General features: G+C 49.2%; 1 protein-coding gene across 2 annotated transcripts; it reads left to right on the top strand.

Annotated features, from left to right (window-relative positions):
• Window positions 1-2,330: 2,330 nt before the first annotated feature.
• PCDH8 (protocadherin 8) lies at window positions 2,331-6,740 on the top strand. 2 transcript variants are annotated; one of them, XM_027720362.2, is made up of 3 exons: window positions 2,331-4,880; window positions 5,018-5,228; window positions 5,710-6,740. In XM_027720362.2, exons 1-3 carry the CDS (start codon window positions 2,331-2,333, stop codon window positions 6,081-6,083), a joined length of 3,135 nt encoding a protein of 1,044 aa, XP_027576163.2. In that variant the 3' UTR covers window positions 6,084-6,740. The 2 variants fall into 2 exon arrangements, with proteins under 2 accessions (XP_027576163.2, XP_027576164.1); XM_027720363.2 differs by having other exon boundaries at window positions 2,404-4,880; window positions 5,021-5,228.
• The last annotated feature ends 16,920 nt before the right edge of the window (window positions 6,741-23,660 follow it).

Here is a 23,660-nt window from a genome sequence, read left to right as displayed (position 1 = left end):
GAGATGGGGACCAGGTAGATGGGAAAGGGGAAGGATTTCCAAGTCTCTTTCTGATTCAAATACTTGAGCACACATTGAAAATACAGCCCCTTGCACCCTCTTCTCCTGCAGAGTGCATGGGAGGTGAACACAGGTCCTGGTTTATCGATTGATTGGCTTTTTTGTAAAGAATAAGAGTTCCTCGTGGAAAAGCCATGCCTTTGCGGGGAGGGGGAGGTAGAGGGTGGGCGGAAAGGTCTGGTCTCCTTCCCTGCTCGATCTAATCCTAATTAAAAATAAATTACATGCTGTATGGAACTTGAAATGGCAAAGATAATCCTGTTACACACGAGGGGCCGCCCCGCTGCCCACTCCTCGCTCCCGGCCGGCGGCCCCGTTCCCAGGCAGCTCGGCCCCGGCCTCTACACCTCGGACCACGGCCCGGTCCGGACCACGATCCGGCTAAGGGCAGCCCGGCCCGGCCTCTCCCCGCCCCACCGGGCGACCGCCTGCGGAGCTCCCGCGGGCAGGAGAAAGGAGCTACGCGGAGCTTTTTCGTATGGAAACCGGGCGTTCGGGGAGCTTTTGTTGGTGGCGGAGCGTGCCCCCCCTCTCCCCGCGCCCCCGCAGCCAGGGCTGAGGAGCGATTTAAATCCCATTTCCATAAGCCGGTGCTGCGGGCAGCCCGCAGCCCCCCGCTCGCGTGCCGCCCCGCGCAGCCCCAGGACGCCCCCGGGACACCCCTGGACACGGCCCCGTTCTGTTTTCCACCCTCTCCCTGTAAAATGCATGTCTTGAGTTCCCTGAGACATGGGAGGGGGGAGAGGAGGGGAGAGGAGGGGAGAGGAGGGGAGGGAAGGGGAGGGAAGGGGAGGGGAGGGGAGGGGAAGGGAAGGGAGGGAAGGGAAGGGAAGGGAGAAGGGAGAAGGGAGAAGGGAGAAGGGAGAAGGGAGAAGGGAGAAGGGAGAAGGGAGAAGGGAGAGGAAGGAGAGGAAGGAAGGAAGGAGAGGAAGGAAGGCAGTTGTCCTTCAGGATCTCTATCGTCCTTCGCTTAGGGTCTCCTCCCTGCGGGCCAAGGCCAGCACAGCCCTCCTCATGGCCGCCAAGGCACTGCGGCGCTGGGAGCCTGCGCCCGGCTCCACACAGGGCCTCGGTGCCTTGCGGGGCAGATGGTTTCGTTCCCCCCGGTTCGTGCCAGGTTTCAGCCTCATGCTGTTATTTTGTTCTTCTGGAACGAGACTGGTGTTGCTTCCCAGAGAGGCCCTATTAGGACAAAAAGAAAATCCTGTGAATAGGCGTAACAGGGCACCAGGAGGGATAGGTCTTAAATGTATTTTAATATGAGCAGGGCATTGTGTGTAATTCAGCGCTCATCATCGTTTAGTCAAAGAGTTATGGCAGTGATTGGGAATGAATAGACGGACATAATGGATACATGTGGCGTTTGCTCATTATATTCAACTTAGTCCAACTCCTCTGTGGAAACTGTTCAACTTTCTCTCCCTTTAGCCTGTCATAGTGAAATAATACAGACATTGGTTCCTCGAATGGGATAGCCTGCCATGCTATTATATTTCTGCAGCTAACGAGGGCTTCATAAGCCTTTGATACAGCCTGATCTTTGAAACCTTTCCAAATCTCCTCAAGCTTATGCTAAATCCTATTTGGAACTTTTTTTTTTCCTTTTTTTCCTCCTCGCCTGCTAGTGCCCCAGGCTTAAGAAACCCGGGCGGTGACATGCATACTAAAGCATGCGGGGACACCTCCTGAAAGGCGACTTACGGCGCTGATCACAGGCTCTCACGCGAGTGACACGCCACTCCGGGCGCGCAGCTGAATGCGGCCACCGCCACCCCCCGCACCCCGCCAATGCGCGCCCGCCCCGCACCGCTGCCCGCGCCCGCAGGGCACGCCGCGACATGCCACGACACGGCGCGACATGCCACGACACGGCGTGACGCTGCATGCCCCGGCACCTTTCCGACCTGTGGCAGGACTGACAAACCCCACCGCGCACTGTACGCCGTGCTCCCCGCGCCAGCGCCGCTGCCGCGCGTCCGGAGAGAGCGCAGAGACGGAGACGGGGGGAAGAATGGAAGGAGGGGGGGAAACAGAAGAAATAAACAGAGAGAAAAAGAGGAATAAAAACGGGAGGGGGGGGAGAGAAAAAAAAAAGAAAGGAAAAAAAAAAGAGAAGGGGAAGCCCCCAGACCCCGGAGAGTTAAGGAAAACAAAGGCGCGCGCCCCGCGCCCGCTCCCGCCCGGCCCGGGCACCGCCGGGGGCCGCCCGCCGCCCGCGCGGCGCCGCCTCCCATTGGCTCCACCGCCCTCTCATTTGCATAGCGCCGTCTATGAAAGGCCGCGCGGCGGCGCGGGGGGCGCAGACGGTGTTGGAGTTATCTTGGCGCTGCGCGGCGCCGCTCCCCCGATACTGCACAGAGCCGTCCCCGTCCGCGCCGCGCCGTCGGGCTGAGCCCTGCGCCGCTGACATGAGCCCCCTGCGGCTGCTGGCCGCCGCCTGCCTGCTAGCCCTGTCCCGCTGCAAGACGGTGAGGTACCGCACCGACGAGGAGGGCGCGCCGGGCACGGTGATCGGTACGCTGGCCGACGAGATGCCCGTGAAGGCGCCGGGGGAGATGAGCTTTCGCATGATGAGGCAGTTCAGCAACAGTTCGCTGGTGCGGGTGCGGGAGGAGGACGGACAGCTGAGCATCGGTGAAGCAGGGCTGGACCGGGAGCGACTGTGCGGGCAGGCCCCCCAGTGTGTCCTGGCCTTCGATGTGGTGAGCTGCTGGAGGGAGCGCTACCGCCTGGTGCACGTGGAGCTGGAGGTGCGTGACATCAATGACAACTCACCACGCTTTCCCCACGCCCAGATGGCGCTGGAGGTGTCGGAGAGTGCCACACCTGGCACTCGCCTCCCACTGGAGGTGGCTGTAGATGAGGACGTAGGCTCCAACTCCATACAGAGCTTCCAGGTCTCCCTCAACAGCCACTTTGGTGTGGAGGCGCAGACGCGGGCAGATGGGGCACGCTGTGCAGACCTGGTGCTGCTCCAGGAGCTGGACCGTGAGCGCCAGCCCTCCTACACCCTGGAGCTGGTGGCCAAGGATGGTGGCAGTCCAGCGCGCTCGGGCACAGCCACCGTGCACGTCCGTGTCCTTGACGCCAACGACAACAGTCCAACCTTTGCCCAGAGCTCAGTCACAGTGGAGCTGCCCGAGGATGCACCACCCGGCTCCCTACTGCTCGATCTGGATGCTGCTGACCCTGATGAGGGCCCCAATGGTGAGGTGGTCTATGCCTTCAGCAGCCAGGTACCCCCCGAGGCGCGGCGGCTCTTCCGCCTCGACCCACGCTCAGGCCGCCTCACACTGGAGGCCACCGTGGACTATGAGCGCACCCGCACCTATGAGCTGGACGTGCGTGCCCAGGACCGTGGTGCAAGCCCTCGCGCTGCCACCTGCACCGTCATCGTGCGCCTCACTGACGTCAATGACAACGCACCGCGCATCAGCATCAGCGCCCTCCGTGGCGCTGCCAGCGCCGCTGGCGTGGCCTACGTCAGTGAGGCGGCAGCCAGCGAGAGCTTTGTGGCCCTCGTCAGCGCCTCAGACCGCGACTCGGGCACCAATGGGCAGGTGCGCTGCAGCCTCCGCGGCCACGACCACTTCGCCCTGCAGCGCGCCTATGAGGACAGCTACATGATCGTCACCACAGCAGCACTGGACCGCGAGCGCATCCCTGAATACAACCTCACTGTGGTGGCCGAGGACCTGGGCTCACCACCCTTCAAGACTGTGCGCCAGTACACAGTGCGGGTGAGCGACGAGAATGACAACGCACCACTCTTTGCCAAGCCCCTCTACGAGGTGGCCGTACCAGAGAACAACCCCCCAGGTGCCTACATCACTACAGTGGTGGCTCGTGACCCTGATCTTGGCCACAACGGTAAGGTCACCTACCGGCTCCTGGAAACACAAGTCATGGGGGCCCCCATCTCCACCTACGTCTCGGTGGACCCCGCCACTGGGGCCATCTATGCCCTCAGGACATTCAACTACGAGATCCTTAAACAGTTGGACCTGAGGATCCAGGCCACTGATGGTGGATCCCCACAGCTCTCCAGCAGCACCCTTGTCAAAGTGAGGATGGTGGACCAGAATGACAACCCTCCTGTCATCATCCACCCAGTGCTCACTAATGGGACGGTGGAAATCAGTGTGTCCAGCAAGACCTCCCGTGACTCCCTGGTGGCCCAGATCAAAGCTCGAGATGCAGATGATGGGGCCAATGCTGAGCTCACCTTTGCCTTCCTGGAAGAGTCTGAGCAGGAACTTTTCACCATCAACCCAAGTACTGGGGACATTGTGCTGAGGGGCGACCTCTCTGAAGAGCTGGGACAGCTGTTCAAGGTTGTCCTCACTGTGACAGACAATGGCAGACCCCCCCTGGCTGCAACTGCCACAGTAAACTTCCTGGTGACTGCCACTGCTCCATCCAGTATCCAGGACTTAGCCAAGCCCAGCTCCTGGGAAGGAAAGGCTTTGCAGTGGGACATCCCTCTGATTGTGATCATCATCCTGGCAGGCAGCTGCACTCTCCTCCTGGTGGCTATAATCACCATTGCCACCACCTGCAACAGACGCAAGAAGGGGAATGACATCAAAAACAATGTTGCCTTGAAGGACCAAATAGACATCTCCCACCTGGAGAAGGGCCATCAGGAGGAGGGCAGCCAGAGGGGGAATGTGTTTGAGGTACGAACCTTTCCCAGCAAAACCTCTTTCACCAGCTCTGACCCTTCTCCTGCTGCTGAAGAGATCTCCACCACTGAGAATGGCAGTGACAGCACTTGCCTCTATGAGGGTCAGAAGAGACTGAGAGGACAAAGTGGGGAGGTAAGGACCCACTGCAGGGAAGTGGGGGAAAGGGTGGGGGTGTCTTGGAGGTTGTGAATTGCAGAGGTGCAGTTGATGTTGATTTACCCTTCACCACTTCCCCCTCTCACATCTCCTTTAATTTCCCTCCCCAACAGCAGGCTTTTGCTGCCACTCCAAGCTACAACAAGGAGCCTGCTCCCCCCGTGGCCATTTGGAAGGGACACTCCTTCAACACTATCTCTGGCCGGGAGGCAGAGAAGTTCAGTGGCAAAGACAGCGGCAAAGGTGACAGTGATTTTAATGACAGCGACTCAGATGTCAGCGGAGATGCCCTGAAGAAAGATCTCATCACACACATGCAGAACGGTAAGGGCTCGGCCCCTGCTCCCCGCTGGACCCTCAGACAGACAGATGGGTGGATGGGAAGGTGGATGGAGGGACCCATCCTTGGGGCACAGTGATCAGGCAGGGCAGCTGGAAGAGGAAACGTGACATTGCACGGCTCAAACCACCCATCTCTTTGCAGCAGGCTGTTAGGTCTTGGTTCCTCTCTGCAGTGAGAGCCCAGCACAAATTAGCAGATGCTGGAAGTGCTGTAGGATTGGGTGTTTTTCTTCCCCAAGAAACTTCCCTTTAAGTTAGAATTGTGAGGAGTGTCCCCAGCAAAATGACATAACCTTCCCAAGCATGGGGTTTTTTTTGTTGTATGGTAGAGCATCACCTCCCCACTCCTACCATCAGTGCATTGAATCATCCTGTGACTGATAGCTCTGAGGATTATGAATTATGTGGATTTATTCCTGCAGTAACAACGGGTTTCTCCTCCTCTCTCTCTGTCTCTCTTTAGGTCTGTGGGCATGCACGGCTGAGTGCAAGATCCTGGGCCACTCAGACCGCTGCTGGAGCCCCTCCTGTGGCCGAGCCAACCCTCACCCCTCTCCACATCCTTCGGCACCCCTCTCCACCTTCTGCAAGAGCACGTCCTTGCCCAGGGATCCCCTTCGCAGGGACAACTTTTATCAAGCCCAGCTGCCCAAAACAGTAGGGCTTCAGAGCGTCTACGAGAAGGTGCTGCACAGGGACTTTGACCGGACGATCACTCTCCTCTCCCCTCCACGCCCTGCACGGCTCCCCGACCTTCAGGAGATTGGAGTGCCCCTGTTCCCAGCCCCCTCAACTAGATACCTGGGCCCCCAGACTGACACGACTGAGAAAGCGTAACCCAACATGCTCCCCCTCAAGTACACCCATCCCTGTGCGCACACAACTAGGTCACTCCTAAGAGCCTTTAAGTTATTGACCAGATCTGGTGTTGTATGTGTAAATATGCAAGATGTGCCTTAAAAATGAAGTTGTTTGGGAAAGATTTCCAATCACATCAGTACTGTTTGATATTTGCAAACAAAAAAATTGTTTGTAGTTAATGTAATTTTTATGAAATGTGCAGTATTTAAATTTCTTTTCATGTTTTCTACATTGGGGTTTTCTTTTTGCTTTTGGTTCAGCCATGGCCTGCCATTTTTTGTAGTGTTTTTAACCTGTACATTGTGTAATGTAATGTTTGTACATAATGAAAATTGGTTATATTTTTATAAAATAAATACTTAAAAATGGGAATTCTTGCCAAAGGAACTATCTGAAAGACACAATAGTAATAATTAATAATAATATCCTAAATATGTAGAACCTTGTAGGGAAATTCCTCTTTCACGGTGTAATAATAACCTGAGCAACCCAGTGTACTGAGAAGTTTGCCTTGCCAAATGTGACTTGTATTTCTTGAGTCTGTGGTCATCTTAAATGTTATTTAATTGCCTTTGGTTCCTGTAATTTGTATCACTGATAAACACTAATAAAGGTCTTGTGATGTGTCAGAGAGATCTGTTCATGGATTTTATGCTTCAGAGCATAGAGGTCTCTACAGGTTTAGTATTTTGTGCAGGGAAATGCACAATGCAGGAAAGAGCATGAATGATGCTACTGTTAGTCTTGCTGATCCTTCCTTCATCTCTGACAATACCTCACTGGACGTTTAGCTCTAGAGATTTTAATGCTGAGTGGGAGGGAGAGTTGTGTGACAGAGCTGGCCTTTGCTTTTCACTGCCTGGTCTGAGCTCTGCCAGCTTAATCCTTCATTGGTGGGAAGCAGTGTAATTTTAGGGAAGCAAATGAAGCTCCGTTCATAACAGAAGTGTCCATGCTGTGCGAATATCTCTGCATCAGCAGCCACCCATGCACTTTGCTTTCTGTTCTGCTGAGATGTTGAGTCAGGCTGCACAGGTATGTGCTTACATGTTTATCTCTTGTTAAGGCAGCCTTACCAAAGGACAGAGCTTGCCTTTGTGTACATATATTTACACATCAGGATGAAGGTGCATTAAACAGAAATTAAAAATGTTGATTATGTGGAGATTTTCTAGGATACATATTTTGTTCCTCCCTGAAATGACAGTCCTGAAAACAAAACGATACAGGGCTCTGAAATTCCCTCCTATCGGGGTTTCAAGCTAAAAGCAGACAGTAAATCCTTCTGCTGAAATCAGGTATAGCATTTAGTGAAACAAACTGAAGCACAAGTATTTCTTCCTCTGTTCAAAAAAATGCTTATACCAGCATTAACACTTCTGTTGGAGTTTTAATATTAGATTGAACTTTTCCAAAAGGGTTAACTGCTTCTTACATGGAATATGTAATTTCACATTTTATACAAATCAATAATCCAAAAATTTGCACATGTCAAAGCTTTTGAGGTCTATCGTGAATTGTTTAATTATATAGCTAATTACTATGGTCCATATATATAAAATATGACTCACCAAGAAAATATAAAGCCTTTTTAGACATAAAGAAGGCTCTATTAGGCTTTGGGTCTCAAAATATAAGTAGAAAACATTATCTCACCTGTATGTCCCTTACCCAACAGCAAATCCCTTTCTTCCCCAACTTCCAGCTTTCTCAAGCCCATGTAACAAGAGTGGCAGAACCTGACCAAGTTTTCATGTACACAGGGTCTGAGTTTTAACCAGAGCTTCACAAAAGCCGTAGCATGAAGATTTGTGGTGGGCAGAGAGCTTCAGAGGATGTACTTGAAGGGAATTGAAATCAGGCTGATGCGAGACTCAACCAGGAAGCAACATCTGTTATACACCTTTTATGGTCAGGAAAACAGGTGAGCATTTCTGGAGATTCATCTAAAACCTATTAGTAAAAATCATGATACATCTAATGAACTAAGAGGGTGTTCTTAGCTAAATTTAGAGCTGAAGTTGCAGCTGAAAGGTGGTGCAAAGGAAAGCTGGTAGCCTCCCTGCCGGCTAATCATCAGTGATGCAGAGCAGCATGCCTGCATGGGAAGCAATTAGTCTCCATCAAAAAAAAGCAGGGCAGTCTGATAAGCTGGTTCTCCCTCACATAGCTCAAAAGCCTGGGTTACATACACCAACACCTCCACAGCAGGTCCCTAGGCTCTCCTGGGGGAGGCCAACAGGAAGTAGTCACAGCAGAAGGACAGTTCATCGCATTGTATTGAGGTCCCAAATTCGCGCTGTTGGTGGCAGCAGAGCTTGTGTGCTTCTGGGACTAGACTGATGCTCTCCACTGCCTAACCAGGACTTTGGGCCACCCCAATGCAAGGCAGTCTGGAAATGGTAGAAAAATAAAGTCACCTGTTCCCATTCCCAAAACAGCTTTCAGCAGAAAGCAGTTACATTCTCACTGGGGGCTTTGGTCTGTCTGTTCCAGAATCCTACATGCTGCCAATAAAATGTGGGATTCAGCCACGCAGTATTTAAATCTGAGCCCATTGCTTTTTTTCTGGTTAGTGGAAAGATACAGATGTCTTCTGAGAGCTTCCATCTTGGCTTGGCTAGGCAATGGGGATATTTCAGGTGCATCACTGAAGCTCCTGATATCCTCTTTTCTCATAAGGGCAAGGGGCAGTAGCCCAGACTCCTTTAACTTTTAGATGCCTAAAATTAGGTGAGAGAAATCCCCAAGCTCCATCAGATAAGAGCATACATCATTCAAAGTGCAGCTGAGCAGAGAGGGGAGCCCAAGGCTTAGCTCCTGGGCAAGGCCCCTTGGATCAAACATTTGCTCCATTGATGCTATTTCAATGTGTATGTCCTAGGTTTTTTTCTTTTAGTTTTTGATTAACATAATTGAGATTTTTGCTAACATACTTCAGAAATTAATGCAGCAGGCCTATCAATTAAATTCTATATATTTGCTAAGCATGGTGTGGCATCAGCTGTATATCATGTGAGATGGATAGGACTGTGTGACCATACAACCTCTTGGTCATGAAGAGCTGCCTTCTCCTGTCTGCCTTTCCCTGGCTCAGGGGGCAGAGGTGAGGAGGACAGGATCCTGTGCAGGGACACAGGATTGGAGACAGCACACCTTCACTGAACCAGCATTAATTCCATGGCCCAAACTGGCTACAGCACCCGGAGATCACAAAAGCACTAACACTGAGCTTGAGCCTGCTCCTGCAGAAGCCTCTGGTAGTCACCTATGATGGAGCCAAGCGCCCTCAACTCCCTTCACAGTCAGTGGGGAGAAATAGGCACTTCTTGGACACGAATCATCTCCTCCTGATTGAGCCAACTCAAATAGTTCTGGTGAGTTGCACTGAGAAGTTCCCCATCCCTTCCTGCATGCAGCCTACAGTGGCAGCAGATGTTCACACTGTGAGCATCCAATGTCTAGTGAAACACATCTCACCCCACGTGCTTCCAAAAACTGCCAGGTAATTTGCTGTTAGCAATGTGAGCACACTGACAGCATGACAAAACAAGGGAGCTGTAACCAAAGTAGGTTAGATGAAGATACCTAGTAGCATCAGTAGAATAAAACCAGGATGGTGGAGACCAGCAGACTTAGAATCAGCTACCAGTGTCCAATTTCTTTGGGAACGTGGAGTGATGTCCAGTCATTGTGTCCAGTTCTGGGCTCCTCAGTACAAGGCAAGGAGCTACTGGAGAGGGTCCAGCAAAAGGCCACAAAGATGATTAAGGAACTGGAGCATGTCTCTTATGAGGAGAGATTGTGGGAGTTGGGCTTGTTTAGTCTAGAGAAGACTGAGAGGGGATCTCATTAATATAAATATCTCTAAGGCAGGTGCCAGACTCTTTTCAGTGGTGCCCAGTGAGAGGACAAACAGCAATGGCCATAAACTAAAACACAAGAAGTTCCACCTCAACATGAGGAAGAACTTCATTACGCTGAGAGCACCAGAGCGCTGGAACAGGCTGTCCAGGGAGATCATGGTCTCCCTCTCTGGAGACATTCAAAACGCACCAGGATCCACTCCTGTGTAATCTGCTCTAGGTGACCCTGCCTTGGCAGGGGGGTTGGAATAGGTGATCTGCAGAGGTCCCTTCCAGCCCTAACAATTCTGTGGTTTTGTGACTCTGTGATGGGAGGAGACTAAAACAACAGAAACATACTAGTGGGTAATTCCCATAGAATCTTTTCCAAGTGTACCTGCACAGCCATTAAGAGTAGTTGCAATATGTCTCCTGAGTGCCACAGAAATATTTTGGGACTGTGGGCTTGCATCTACCACCTTGGAGACCTTGGGCAGACCTCCAAATCTGTTTTAATCCTCAATAAATTAAATTAATTTTCCCAAAGTCAAGTCTGTTTCACCTGTGACAGTAATTGGTAAGTGATCTCTCGGTATCTACCTTGACCCATCAGCTTTTTACATCTGATTTTCTACCCCTGTTCTGTTGAAGACAGGGAGTGAGAAGTTGGGAGAGGGTCTGACTGCTGACCAAGGTCAACCCACTACACACACCAAGGAGACAAGATCCTAGAGTTGCCTTCTGTGGTGCTTCAGCCAAAAAATTTGTCAAATTGCCATTGACCTGCTCTTCTCTCCTATGCCTCTTGAATGCCTTCAAGGATGCTTTGTGTTTACAAATGTGTGATGGAGTCAAACACCACTGTGAGGTGCCTGATTTTGGCTTCTGCAGTGCATGCTCTAGATCCATCCTCTTCAGGCTGGCAGCACTCACAGTCATAAGTGGATAGGGCTGTGACCTCTGGGGTGAGGGCTTAATCCTGTGATCTCAGCATATCCCAGAGATGCTCGGAAAATGCTGCCTGGACGAGACCCTGAAGGCAGAGAGACTCCAGGGTGGGATTTAGCTGAAGATTCAGACAGATGTGACTTTTGTATCCAATGCATAAGGGTCTACATGAACAGCAGGCATCCAGGTTCCTGTGCCAGACAAGGAGGGCTGGTCAGGGAGGTCTAGAGGGGCTATCTGACTCATCTCACAGTAGGCGCCTGCATTTGCTTAGCAAAATTGCTCTCTAGTCTCCCATACCTGCATTGACTTCCTCACCATTGTATATGACAGCAGACTAAGCAATTGCCTTACACATAGGCACACACATTGTGGTGTGTGAATAGAAATTCAGGTGGGTGTGGTGTCACCAAAGGGGATGGTCCACCTTCTCTCCATCTCCAGCTTAATTTTCCCTTGACTCCTTTGACACCAGCGCCCAGGAAAGTCATCTGCCCATGGACAGATGTACAAAAGTACCAAAATCAAGTAGATTTCTGCACATTTAGGTGATTCAGATGTCAAGCAAGTGTTAGATGCTATCAAAGAAGGGACAGAGAGGGAGGAGGGCCCCAGGGCCTGGGAAGAAGGCAGAACTGTATTTTTGGGCAGCAGCTAACAAGTAGATCAGCCTATTTGTAATGTAAAACGTCTAGAGATTTCTAATTGATTTCAAGGTTGGTCAAGAAGAAACATAGTGCCTTTTGGATAATTTGAATGCTTGGCATCACTAGTGATAATGCCCACTGACTCTTCAAACGTCACCTAAGCCCAGATTTAGGCTGAAGAATGTGGACTAGTAACTGAAGAGAAGTGTTACTTCCCATCATATACACTAAGGTCTTCAAGTCTTCTTTATTTAAGCAGATACTTCAGAGAAGCTCCCTGGAGTTGGGTTTCCCACTCCTTAAGCAGTGATACAGAACCCTCCTGATAGACACACAAAGCCAGTTTCGCGCTCATGCCCATGATGCCCGTGGCAGTAGTATCCCCATCACTCTCCAAGGTGCAAAAGAAGGCGGAAAAGGAAGTAGACGGCCACCAAGTTGAGAAAAGTGGTGGTTTAACCTGGATGTGAGAAGCCAGTAGGTTCATTCAGTTTATAATTATTAATCATTTTTGAGTGGGCATTAGAATCCTTGGGGTCACAGGCATGAGCACTCATGGTAGCCTGCAGCAGGCAAACCCCACTTGCCTGTCAACTCCTGCTGCAGTGGACAGCCAGCTGCTGTGCCCTGCAGGTAGTTTTGAGTAAGGAGGACCTACCAGCCCCACATGTGAGCTAGGGAAGCAATTCTGTGTGGTGCTATAGTCAAATGCTGTTTAAGAATACAGACGTATTTGTGGCAACTCCGTCTTTCAGATTTGAAGGCAGGTTTCTGTTCCAAGTTGTGCACCATTGCCTTAACCAATGTAGGATGAATGTGCTAGAGGCCAGAGGTGGAGGCTGCCTCCTACCCATTCTCCCCTCCCAGGTGACTACTTCAGATCCCAACACAACATCTTCCTTCCAGCTACCTCCAGCCATGAAACAATTGATTAACAGTTTACAGGTGCTTCTTAAATCAAGGTATTGGGTCTCAGCAGTAAGGTCACGCTTGCCCTCTGAGTTACCCAAATGCCATGGGATTTTGGCATTTCTGTCCTGGCAGGAGCACATGTGGCTGCAAGAGGTCCCAGTTCCCACCATGGTAAAGCCAATTCTGAGCTTTATGCTGGATTTAAAGTGGACACATAGTGCTACCACCACAGACAGATGGGCACCAACGCCTCTGCAGCTACCCAGGGTCTTGGGGTGGATGGCCCATGCTGAGTGCAAGGAATTACATTGGTCCCTGCGGGTGTCTGCAAGGCAGCCCCTGCCCATCTTTGCAGTCCAGCTCCCAGGATCCTTCACTCACCCAACTGCTGGCTTTAGCCTTCTGCCAGGGTGATGAGTCCTGGCCCTGCCTGGGTTGGCTGTTCTGTGGTTGATCACTGTAACCCCAGCTACGTTCTCCATCCACTTAGGATGGGGCAACTCGCTGAAGAAGAACCAGACCGCAGGGCCCTGCCGACAAGTTCTCCCTTTTTCCCACAGGCTCATGCTCTGTGCAGAAATACTGCTTATGGGTAAAGCAAAATGGCTTAGGGATAACTTGAATTTGCTCCTGCAAAGAAGAGGGGTTTGCAGGAGGTCAGCAGAGGTCATGATGGTAGCACAGTGAGAGCAGGTAGTTTGGGAAGACAGGAGAGAGGGACCCACATGATGTGGGACTTAGTCATCTAGAGGCTGCAAACACATAATGGTCTGAGAGAATGATCCCCAGTAAAATAAGCAATTTAATTATGTACAGAGGATCCTCAGCTTAATTCATCCTCTTTTTCCATGCAAAACATGTCCACTGGATTTGGAAGAAATTCAAGAATCTTGACCTTCCAAAAGTCCTACAGCAGACACTAAGAGCAAGTTCAGTGGACAACTAGCTAGAAAAGAGCATGAAGAGGCACCTCTGCAAATCAAGATCTTAAAATTGCTTTTTCCTACTAATATACTACCACCTGAATCCCTGCATGTGGGACAACAGTACATAGTGCCTTTGGCATGTGGCCCCTAAGTGGGGGCATCCCATCCCCCACTCTTTGCTGCGGCTCCTAGATAATAATTCACTGATGTCTCCTCTCTCTCCAGAGTTTAATTTCACTTCTGTACCAAAGACATTCCTCCTCCCTCCCTTGGGGGCTAGATCACTTCAGAAACGGGATTCAGCCAGAGCTGGCAGCCTGCTGTGACCTTTGGCTGTTGGAGTAATGTACAATGACAAGAGGCCTGAGATACCTCTGAACACACAGTTTGGCAGGATGCTAATTAAAAGAGAGTAACACTACCTCTACCCTTTGAAGGCCCATAGCTCAGAACATTTTATGAACAACTAGGAGGTAAAGGAAAATGTTCAAGGCTACACAACACACCTGTGAGAGAGCTAGGAGTAAATCCAAGTGCTTTTTGTTTACATATCAGTGTACAACCTGGCACATACAGTGAGTCCAGGACAAGACCAGATGGATGCACCAGAGACCATGAGAAGGTAGAAAAAATTTCTTCCAGTCACTTCACTTGAAAGAGGCTCTTGCCTCCATCCTCTCTCACCCACACCAGCAGTAAGCCATCACTGTCCAAATCGCCTTTGTAAAGGTCCCCATGATCCCTTGGTGTCATGTCAGATGATAACAAAGAGGTTCAGTCTGTCGCTTCCAAATTCATGGCTCCTTTGGGCCCCAGGATGGTCGGGGTGCTCCTTTGTTTTTCCACCCTGGCATGACCTGGGTTTTCTTAGCAGTTATTTATTTTTATTTATTTAACAGAGTAAATTGATTATCCATGTAACAACTTTAATCAATTATCTGTGGCAAAGAACTTCTCTGCAACTTAATTAGCAAAGTTCTTCCCTGACCTAGCAATATCTGATTGCATCATATAAGAGCTTAACTTTGAAATGGCAACACATTTCATTAAAAATAACTAATAGCTGCAGGGTTTAAAGATGTAAATGTTAATTTTCTTAATGAGAAAAAAAAGGGCATGCAGACTCTACCTGTCTATATTCATTATACTGTGTCCACATGGGATGACTCACATTTGCAAAACTCAGGTTTAATTAACATGCTTATTTTTACAATGATATTTCTCATTATAATAAATTAAATGTTTAAACAGCCAGTGCAAACATTTTGATCCAAGACAAAAATGCTTGCACAGTGCTAGTTTAAGCATTTAATTTATTATAATCCTTTCCATAACAAATGCCTTAGAAGTTGATTTCTTCGCTGTGAAAGGCTATTAGTATTATTTCCTCTGGTAACGTTTAATCCAAGACAATCAGAAGTGTAAGGCGTGAACAGAACGGGGCTGGAAGCGATGATGATGGATGAGATAGCGGAGGAACCTGCTCTGGCCGCAGTAGCACCGGAGCCTGCAGCGAGTGCCAGCCCTGCGCGGAGCTGCGCCCGGGCACCGCGCTGCCACCAGTGTGGCACATGAACCCATCCAGGCGCACTCGCCATCCCGAGCCCGTCTGGTACCCGAGAGCCTTTACCCCATCCCCGCTCCCACCCCCACTCACCGCCCCGCCGCGTGCCCGGGGCGAGCAGTCTCTCTGAGCAGAACCTTCCAGTCAGGGTTTGCTTTCTTTTAATGCAACCCTCCTACGTGTCCTGGCGGGGAAGGGGATGGATGTGGTGCCTGAGCCGGAGACAAATCCCGGGAGACTCCGCGTTCCCGGGGCGCTGCCGGCGGCTCCAGCAGTGCCGCCGCACGGGGGCGGTGCGGGCATGGCCCGGCCCCGCCGAAGGGAGGGAAACTGCGGGAACAGCGGGGTCGGCAGACTCCAGCATCCTCCACCGGCAAAGCCCAGAGGGAGAGGGTTGCGCTAAAATCATGGTGTCTGGTTAGACTGAGGGGTTCTCTGGTTGACGGAGCTTTTATTGTCGTTGGTTTTCCAGCCCGGCGCGGGCTAGGAGGCTCGGCCGTGAAATCGGCAGCTGCGTTACACCTCACTGCAACGGGGTTCAGCTGCTGATAGAGGGCTGCAGCACGTCTGCCGTGAGGACAGGCTGAGAGAGCTGGGGTTCTCTAGCCTGGGGAGGAGAAGCAGGGGGAGACCTTATAGCACCTTCCAATACCTAAAGGCACTACGTTGGAGAGATGGAGAGGGGCTTTTGACAAGGATGTGCAGTGTCAAGACAAGGGGAAATGGCTTTACACTGAAAGAGGATGGGTTCAGATTATATATTAAGAAGAAATGAGGGTGCTGAGGGGCTGGAACAGATTGCTCAGAGAGGTGGTAGATGCCCCATTCCTGGAAGTGTTCAAGCCACGTCGAATGGAGGTCTGAGCAACTTGGTCTAGTGCAAAGTGATCCTGCCCATGGCAGGGGGTTTGGAACTGGATGATCTTTTAAGGTCCCTTTAAAGGACAGAAACCATTCTTTTACTCTATAATTTCTAAAAAGCTTCTGGCCTTGTTCCTTAATGGCCGGGGTCCTGGGAGCAATCAGGGACAGGGAAGGTGCCCTTCTCCCCTTGGTGTAAATTCACCAAAGGCAGCATTATTCCCCAAACAGATGCCAGCCGAGTGGGCTCCATCAACTCCCACCCAGGACCGGGACTGGGACGTGAGGCCCTGTGAGAGGCCGGAAGAGCAGGCCCTGGCAGGGCAGAACAGGGGCTCTCCAGGGGCATGTGAGGGAGCAGGAGGGATTGCTCAGCCTAGCTGGGAATAGGGAGCCAGCCTCCATCTGACTTTCCTAGCATTTGTGCCCCAGGGAGACATCTTCTTCACCTGCTCAGGGGAAATTTCCATCTCTGAGCTGGAGCAGTGTCTTCAGAAAGAAATGGGCCAGGAGGCAAATTCCTCTTGAACTAATCTGAGAAGAAAAGTCTTGCAAGAAGTAAAGCCCAGGCAGAGTCTGCAATGAGGTGAGAAAAGCCCACGTGCTCATACCCCCCAAGCAGATAAGAGAATCGCAAGACAATGAGCCACTTGGGCTGGGATAGGCACATAATGACCCATTGCGGGTCTCCAGCGTAAAGCCACTGACATCCTCTGTCACCATCCCACCCTTGCACCTAGGAACGCTCCCACCCAGCTCAGAACCCATGTCAAATAACAGTAGCAGTACAGGGTATTTCGGTGATGCTAAAAAGTTAGTCTGCAAGTCACTCCAGTTTAGTTCATAGTTCAAAAGTATAGAATTTGAATCGCAAATAAAGCTCATTAAGGGATCTGATTACTCTGTGAAGAGCTTTAGCAAAATACAAGTTGTCAATCAGTTTAGCCAGTCGACAAGCTAGAAACCAGATGATGGTCCAGGCTGAGCCAAATCAGCAAAGGGAAAGAAAAATCTCTCCTGGATTTACCTTGGACGAATGACTAATGACAAATGACCAGTGATTTTTTAAAGAAATAGGCATTAAAATATTTGTGGACAAATCATCAAATCTCCCCAGATTACTGAATTAAATTTAGGGGTTGCTCATGGCCTGAAAAACATCCTGCCAAAGGTGCCCATTTATTTTTCATTGCTTGCTGCTTGGCAAATCGCTGTGCTCACAAAAACTCAGCAGATTAATAAACTGATCCCACTGCTTAACTAATTGAGAAAAGCAAAAAAGTGATTTGAGTAGTAGTGTGATGGTCATTACAAAAATATCCACTGACTTTGGAAAATTGAGGGCACAATATTTTTACCTCAGAGGGCAGATTTATGTAGGCCACAAAGTGCCTTGGGTATTTCTTAGAGTCCCCGAGTTTATTCATGTATTATTTCCTCGGAAATTCAGTATATTTTTCCAGCAGGCAAGAAACTGGGGCTTCTGCGTACAAGTTTCATCTGCTCAAAATGTGAAAAAATATAGATCCCCTTAGCACATTCTGCTACAGTAGAAGCGAAGTGTAAAAGAAAAATTCCAAATATGTAGATTTAAAAATAAAAACACAGAACTCTCTCCTCCCTAAAAGGGATTTGAAAGGGGAAAAAATCCCTCAGCTACAGATAGGTCTAGACTTTAATTGTCGAGCTGCCTAAGAAAAATTGTTGGCCTGGGGTCATTTTAATCAGGTTGCATGTCAGCTTGCAAAATCTCCAAATTAGCTTACAGCTTGGGGAGAGAAAGATGTTTTTCTTTCCTGAAGAATGCAAACAGATTGTTGTGACATGTTCTCAGTCATCATGACAGATCAGATCCCTGCTTTGTGCTGAGAGCCGGGAAAGAAGTCAGCCGCTTCTCTGGCTCCTTCAGAGATTTGGGCATCTCCCAGTTTGTCAGAGCTGGGCACGGAGTTTATAGAAATCCTTATGAAAGTGAAGTTTATATGCAAAGTCGCTGATAAAAGAGATTGACCTTAATTGGGAAGCAAGTATCTTTCACATTATTTAACAACCTCCAGGCCTTCCTAGCAGTCTGATGAAAGGGAAGTTGTGAAAAGAAACAATCTGTATTTATGCAGCAGGAACTATCATATCCTGAGCCATGCAGAAAATGACAAGGAACCGACTCATCCTTTTAAAAAAAGGATTAATTTGCCGTTTTCTCCCCGAGTTTGTAAAAAGCAAGGATGTGGGTGGATTTCAAACACCAGGCTGAGTACTTTAGCTGGATTTATGGCAAGCTCTGAGCCTGTGTGAGACTCTGCGCATTGCTGTGGAGAAGCAATGACCTGGGGTGATGATCCTCCCAAGGTGTTCACAGCCTATGTGTCAAAGGTCTGCATCTGAACTAATAACCAGCAGTGTCTCATTCATAGGAGGAAGGAAAGAAATAGCGTTTCTAAATGGTGATTCCTCCAATTTCTAGCTTCTCCCTCTTTCTCTTAACTAGTTCATGCACCTTATTTAGGGAAAATTAATCTGTCCCTGGTAGTGGCCAAGGGCTCAATATTGCCTGCAGCTGGGAAAGGACACAGACAGAAGGAGGAGCCCTAGCTTGAGACCCTGTCATATAGCAAACAGGTAGAGGCACCCATGCATTTGCCATGAAGGTGCCGTTCTGAGTGGTTGAAATAGAATCATAGAATCATTTATGTTGGAAAAGATCTTTAAGATCATCAATTCCAACCTTTAACCCAGCACTGCCAAGTCCACTGCCATGTCCCTAAGTGCCACATATACATGTCTTTTAATTACCTCCAGGCTGCCCGCTTCCTTGGGCAGCCTTTTTCAGTGCTTGACAACCTTCTCCATGAAAACATTTTTTCTAATATCCAATCTAAATCTCCCCTGGCACAACTTGGAGCCATTTCCTCTTGCCCTAGTTATTTGGGAAAGGAGATCATCACCCACCTCACTGCAACCTCCTTTCAGGTGGTTGAGGAGAGCAATAATGTTTCCCCTGAGCCCCCTTTCCTGCAGACTAAACAACCCAGCTCCCTCATTAGAACTGTGCTCCAGATATTTCCCCAAATTCATGGCCCTTCTCTGGACACGCTTCAGCACCTCAACATCTTTCTTGTAGCAAAGTGCCCAAAGCTGAACATAGGATTCAAGGCTGACAGCATAAAAATCTTCGTCTTCCCTGTTGTAAGAGTTTGAGGACTTATTTTTTTTTTTCTGGCTCCCTGCCATCAACCCTGTTGGGACCCAGGGCAAGGCAGCAGTGCCACACAACCCAGATGTCAGCAAACTGTTAATCCCAAGGGACAGACCCCTGGGGTGAGAATCCCGCTGCAACTTCTCCAATTAGACAGCTTACCTCCTGCTTTGCCTCTGCTTTAGCCATTTCGGACTGAACGTATTTTATTGTTCAGACTCCTAGTTAAACGGCTGGGAAGCTCTGGATGGAAGCATGCAGAGATTACGGGTTGAATAATAGAGTCGGGCACATTGGCTTTACATCGTTTTGCTAATAAAGCTGCAAAATAAAGCTGTTGACTCTTCTTTTATCATCATCAGCCCCATGAGGCTCTTCCATGTCTTGCCTGCTGATTAGAGCAGAGGACTGGGAACACAGGTCTGGAGTTCAGGCCTTAATGAGCCGCCAATTCGTCATGTTTCACTCGGGGCTCTTGACCTATTTGCACCTCGGCCAACTCAGCTGTAACACTGGCTGAAGGGTGGACCTCCTGGAAACCAGCTACCGTGCCCCAGTTGAGCCTAGAGTCCAGGTTTCATGGGTAAATACAGAACAAAAATCAACAACAATTTGAATCTGTGGTAACCCAGTTCAAATGCCACTAGGACGTCAGGCCTTGCCAGTATAAACAACATCAGTCTCTGGGGTGCCCTATTATAATGTCAGAGCAAATCAAAGAGCTGTCCCTGCTATTTGTGCTGCAGTAAAAAAAATAGTGCTGCAGACTCTAGCACAGACAAGGCAACATGGTACCGCCTCTGGTATCCGTGTACATCAGTACCTGCAGCTCTGAGCAGTGCTGGGAAAACCCTGGGTGGCATGTGCAATCCCAGCCAGGGGAAGCAAGGTCCCCCTTATTCTCTAAATCTCTGAGCTGCAAGACAGTCAATATCTCTACCCCTATCCAGGAAGGCTCCTCATGGAGAAATTGGCATGCCAAGGACAGGAAAGCCCTAGTGTTCTCTTACACCAAGTCCAAAATATTTCTAAACTGTCCCACAGCCAGAATGGCACCTCTGTTAGTATTCATTGCCCAGTGCAACAGAGGGAGATGAAAGGAGGAGTTCACGTTTGGTACAGCTTCTTTGCTGTGTAATACCTTCTAGGTATGAGAGGGATGCTGAAAAGAAGTCCTGCCTCATCCACCTGAACCTGCCCAATACACAGACATGTCTACTCACAAGAAATGCAGTGATTTCTCTCAAAGTTGAGAACAATCAGGAGCTTTTCCTCTGTTAAATGGGAGATCGCTGGTCAGACTTTTAGGTGGCATAGAGGAGCCAGAGCTGTCAAGCTGGCACTTCATAGCAGGGGGGCAGTGAAGAAGGGAGAGGCACCATCCCTTGGGATTTCAGCGGTGTGGAGTCAGCTTTGCACACACTGTTTGTCGCAGCAGGCTTAATAAAATTGAACAAGAAACTGTTTTCAAACAGAGCAAGAGCACCTGGGATCCATTCAATCCAGTCCTGTGGCAGGGCCATTCGCTCCCACACCTTTTCTGCACCTCCTCATGCACCTGCACTATGCAGCCATGTGGAGATGAGACTCCTGAACCAGAGAGATCTTCCATGTGCATCAACAAGAATCCCGGATCTACTTTTCTGTCTTATCTTAACATTATTCCACCTTGCACCACACAGACATGCCCAGTCAAGCACAGGCTTGGAAAGGGCTGAGGTTGAGAACTGCCTTTTAAATCCTTCTCCATACCAGGTACCTACCACTGATAACCTTAACTGCCTTACAAAGTGTTGACTTGTAGGTGTGGAGAAGAGGCTGGAAAGAAGCATTTTATGGAGTTGGGAAGGTGGGTATTTATACAGTGTTTCCACTGTACAATGGGATGGGATGGGTGCGGGTGGCTAGGTGTGAGCGCAGGTATTCCGCGTACAATGGAGATCTCTGTTCTGCCATAAGGATCCTTTTGCTGAGGATTTTCCATCCCTTGAGGAAAATATGCTAACAGGCTTTAAATAATTAAACAAATCACACTGCAGGCAAACCCAAGTTGATCTTTAAAATGCATTATCCTCAGAAGGCATGAGAAATGCTCAGTGCTCTGCATGTTCCTCAGACCTCTTCACACATTAACTAATTCATCACACAAGGGACCACCCAGCTGCATCTCGACCACAGAGCAAATGCTATACCAGTCATCTCTGCCTTTAAAGCTGTATTGCCACAGCTGGAGGCCAGGTTTCTTCAGAGCCAACAAGCACAGACAGTGAGGGAATAAAGCTCTTTTCATGAGGCCAAGCTTGCACAGAGAATATTTCTCCCACAGAGTCACTTGCTGGTCCCAGATGGGAAAGTCAGGCTTCCCTTATGGCCACGAGACGCTCTGGGGCAGCTGCAGCCACCTCCTTGCAGGAAGGGGGAGCTATGTGTGGTAAGGACCACAAGTTTGGTTTTCCATGGGTGGAGGCCAGGAAATCAGCTATGCTGAGAACCTGCTCTGGGCCACCAAGGCCATGTGTGGTGGAGACCTTCGAAGACAGGAAATCAAGGCAGCTGTGAGGCAGTTCTGTCCGCCTAGTGTAATGCTACAGAACAATTATCTAGCTCTCTGCAAGCTAACTCTTCTTATTCCCCAAAACCAACCCCAGAAGTGTTTGATAACAAGTCCTTACTGTCCCTAATACACTGTGCAAGAACAGGCAGCAGCTTGAGGCAGCAACCAGAAGTCTGTCAGCAAGGAGAAAGTCTTGCTGCTGAGGAGCAGGGAAAGGCCATGCCCATCCTCAGCCCTCCTCAGTCTTCCCCCAGCCAGTTGGGTTGGGCTTTGCACTTGAACTCACAGGACTCCACAAACTTGTGGACAAAGGGCACTGCCATCCCTTCTCCAATTAGACCCCTTTCCTGCGGTGGTGTTTTCCATCCTCAGCTCTCCCCATGCCATGCATGGCCCAGAGCAGATGGGCTATAACATGTGGAGATTAAATTATGACGAGAAACAGGGCTGTATTGGGGGTCCTCAGGACAGCAGCAGCTGTGAGCCCCACAGCAGTCAGCTCTTCCCAGGAGCTCACAATCCCTTCTCCCAACTCATCAGGCCTCCAGGTCACAGGCTGCCTCTCCTCCCTCCATCCCTCATTCTTCCAGGATGTTCAAGGTGAAAGGTCCCCAGCTTTTTTCATACTATTTCTCAAGCACTTGTTCCCCTCAGCAGTCCACACTGGACACACATGAGGACCCTGCTGCTCCAGGCTTACCAAATCACATCTTTGAGATAGGAGATGTGGCCCTAGCCAGGCAAAAATCATTATTGTTGTTGCTGATAAAGCTTGATTTTGTAAGGAAAGCCATGGAGGGAGGACAGGAATGGCCCAGAAACAATGATTGTCTTGGTCGCTGTCTACCCTATCTTTTACCTCTCAGGGAAGTATTTATCCAAGTGTTTCATAGCTCCAGTTGAGCCGTAGCACTGTCCACTGGATTTTCCAGCAAGAACTTACCCATTTTCTCATCCATGTTCCAACTTAAGCCTTAGAGGCAATGCAGTTATTAGAGCCCTCAGTGGGAAACAGAGAGGCCTTGGAACACCTTGATACACGTCATAGTCTCCATGGTCATTTCTGAGGACAGCAAGCTCAAGAAAAGGGTTGTGAAGATAAAAAGTCCCACAACACAAAAATTTCTCATGGTTGTTTATTGGTTTTTTCACTCTCCTAGGTTTAGGTTCTGAAATCTGTGAGAGAGGGTATTCTGGAAGAATTTTTTTTTTAAGTAAAGATCTAACCTGGGGAAAGAAGTATTATAGATTGGCTAAATAAAATGCCTGATGTAAAAGGCTAAATAAAATAACCAAGAATAGGGGAATAAGGATTAAGTCTGCTGGAATCAACTCCTGCAAATGTCTCATAAAGGTGACGAAAGCAAAAAAAATGTTTAAATTGTTATCAGAAGGGTGAGTAAAATACACAGTTCAAGAGACTGGGTTTGTAAAAAACATTCTGGCACTGCAGACGCCTCTGGGACAATCTCGCTGGAAATATTCTCTAAAGTCAGGTCATGAAATTATTAGAAGAACAGCGCATAGATCGAAAAAAGAAATATAGTTGATTCATGGGTGCTTTTTGGTGAAGGGAAAAAAAAAGCTAGGCTCAGCCTTTGCTACAAAGCAAAAAGAAACTTAGCAGATTTCTCATCAAAGTGTAAAGAAGCCTCTGGGAAAGAAACAGATTGATGCTACCAAGTTGTTTAAGATAATAACTACCTCCAAAGCTGTGGTTGGAGGTTAAGAAAGAAAGCAGCCTATGAGCAATTTGCACAGAATATCTACAAAAGAGATCACATCGTTAAAGGTAGGAATGAAAGCAAGTAATGACAGCTAGTTATTTTATTTTATTTCTTTAATTCAAGGAAAACAGAAGGCACAGCTACTAGCTAAATTAAGAAGAATAAGATGAAGACATATGGATAGACGGGATTCAGCCCTGGGGAAAGACAAATCAGCCTTTAGCATCCTGGAGTGAGGAAGAGCAAACTGATGGCCCATATGTCCTCATTCGACCACAGGAGAGAAGAGGAAGGATTCAGGGTGATGAGTGACATCCTGCACCAAGCACGTTTAAGGCCATGCTGTCAAGTGGGGCCAGCTCGGCTGCATTGG

Source organism: Pipra filicauda, unplaced genomic scaffold (genome assembly GCF_003945595.2).
Source record: "Pipra filicauda isolate LSUMZ 115617 unplaced genomic scaffold, ASM394559v2 scaffold28_size6257848_pilon, whole genome shotgun sequence".
NCBI classification, from domain to species: domain Eukaryota; kingdom Metazoa; phylum Chordata; class Aves; order Passeriformes; family Pipridae; genus Pipra; species Pipra filicauda.
Note: the sequence above shows the minus strand (reverse complement) of the source record. Positions and strands in the feature narration are given on the sequence as shown.

Coding starts and splice junctions, on each gene's coding strand:
- PCDH8 (XM_027720362.2), top strand. CDS start 2,331: ATGAAAGGCCGCGCGGCGGCGCGGGGGGCGCAGACGGTGTTGGAGTTA. Junction 4,881..5,017: donor TGAGAGGACAAAGTGGGGAG/GTAAGGACCCAC, acceptor CCTCCCCAACAG/CAGGCTTTTGCTGCCACTCC. Junction 5,229..5,709: donor CATCACACACATGCAGAACG/GTAAGGGCTCGG, acceptor GTCTCTCTTTAG/GTCTGTGGGCATGCACGGCT.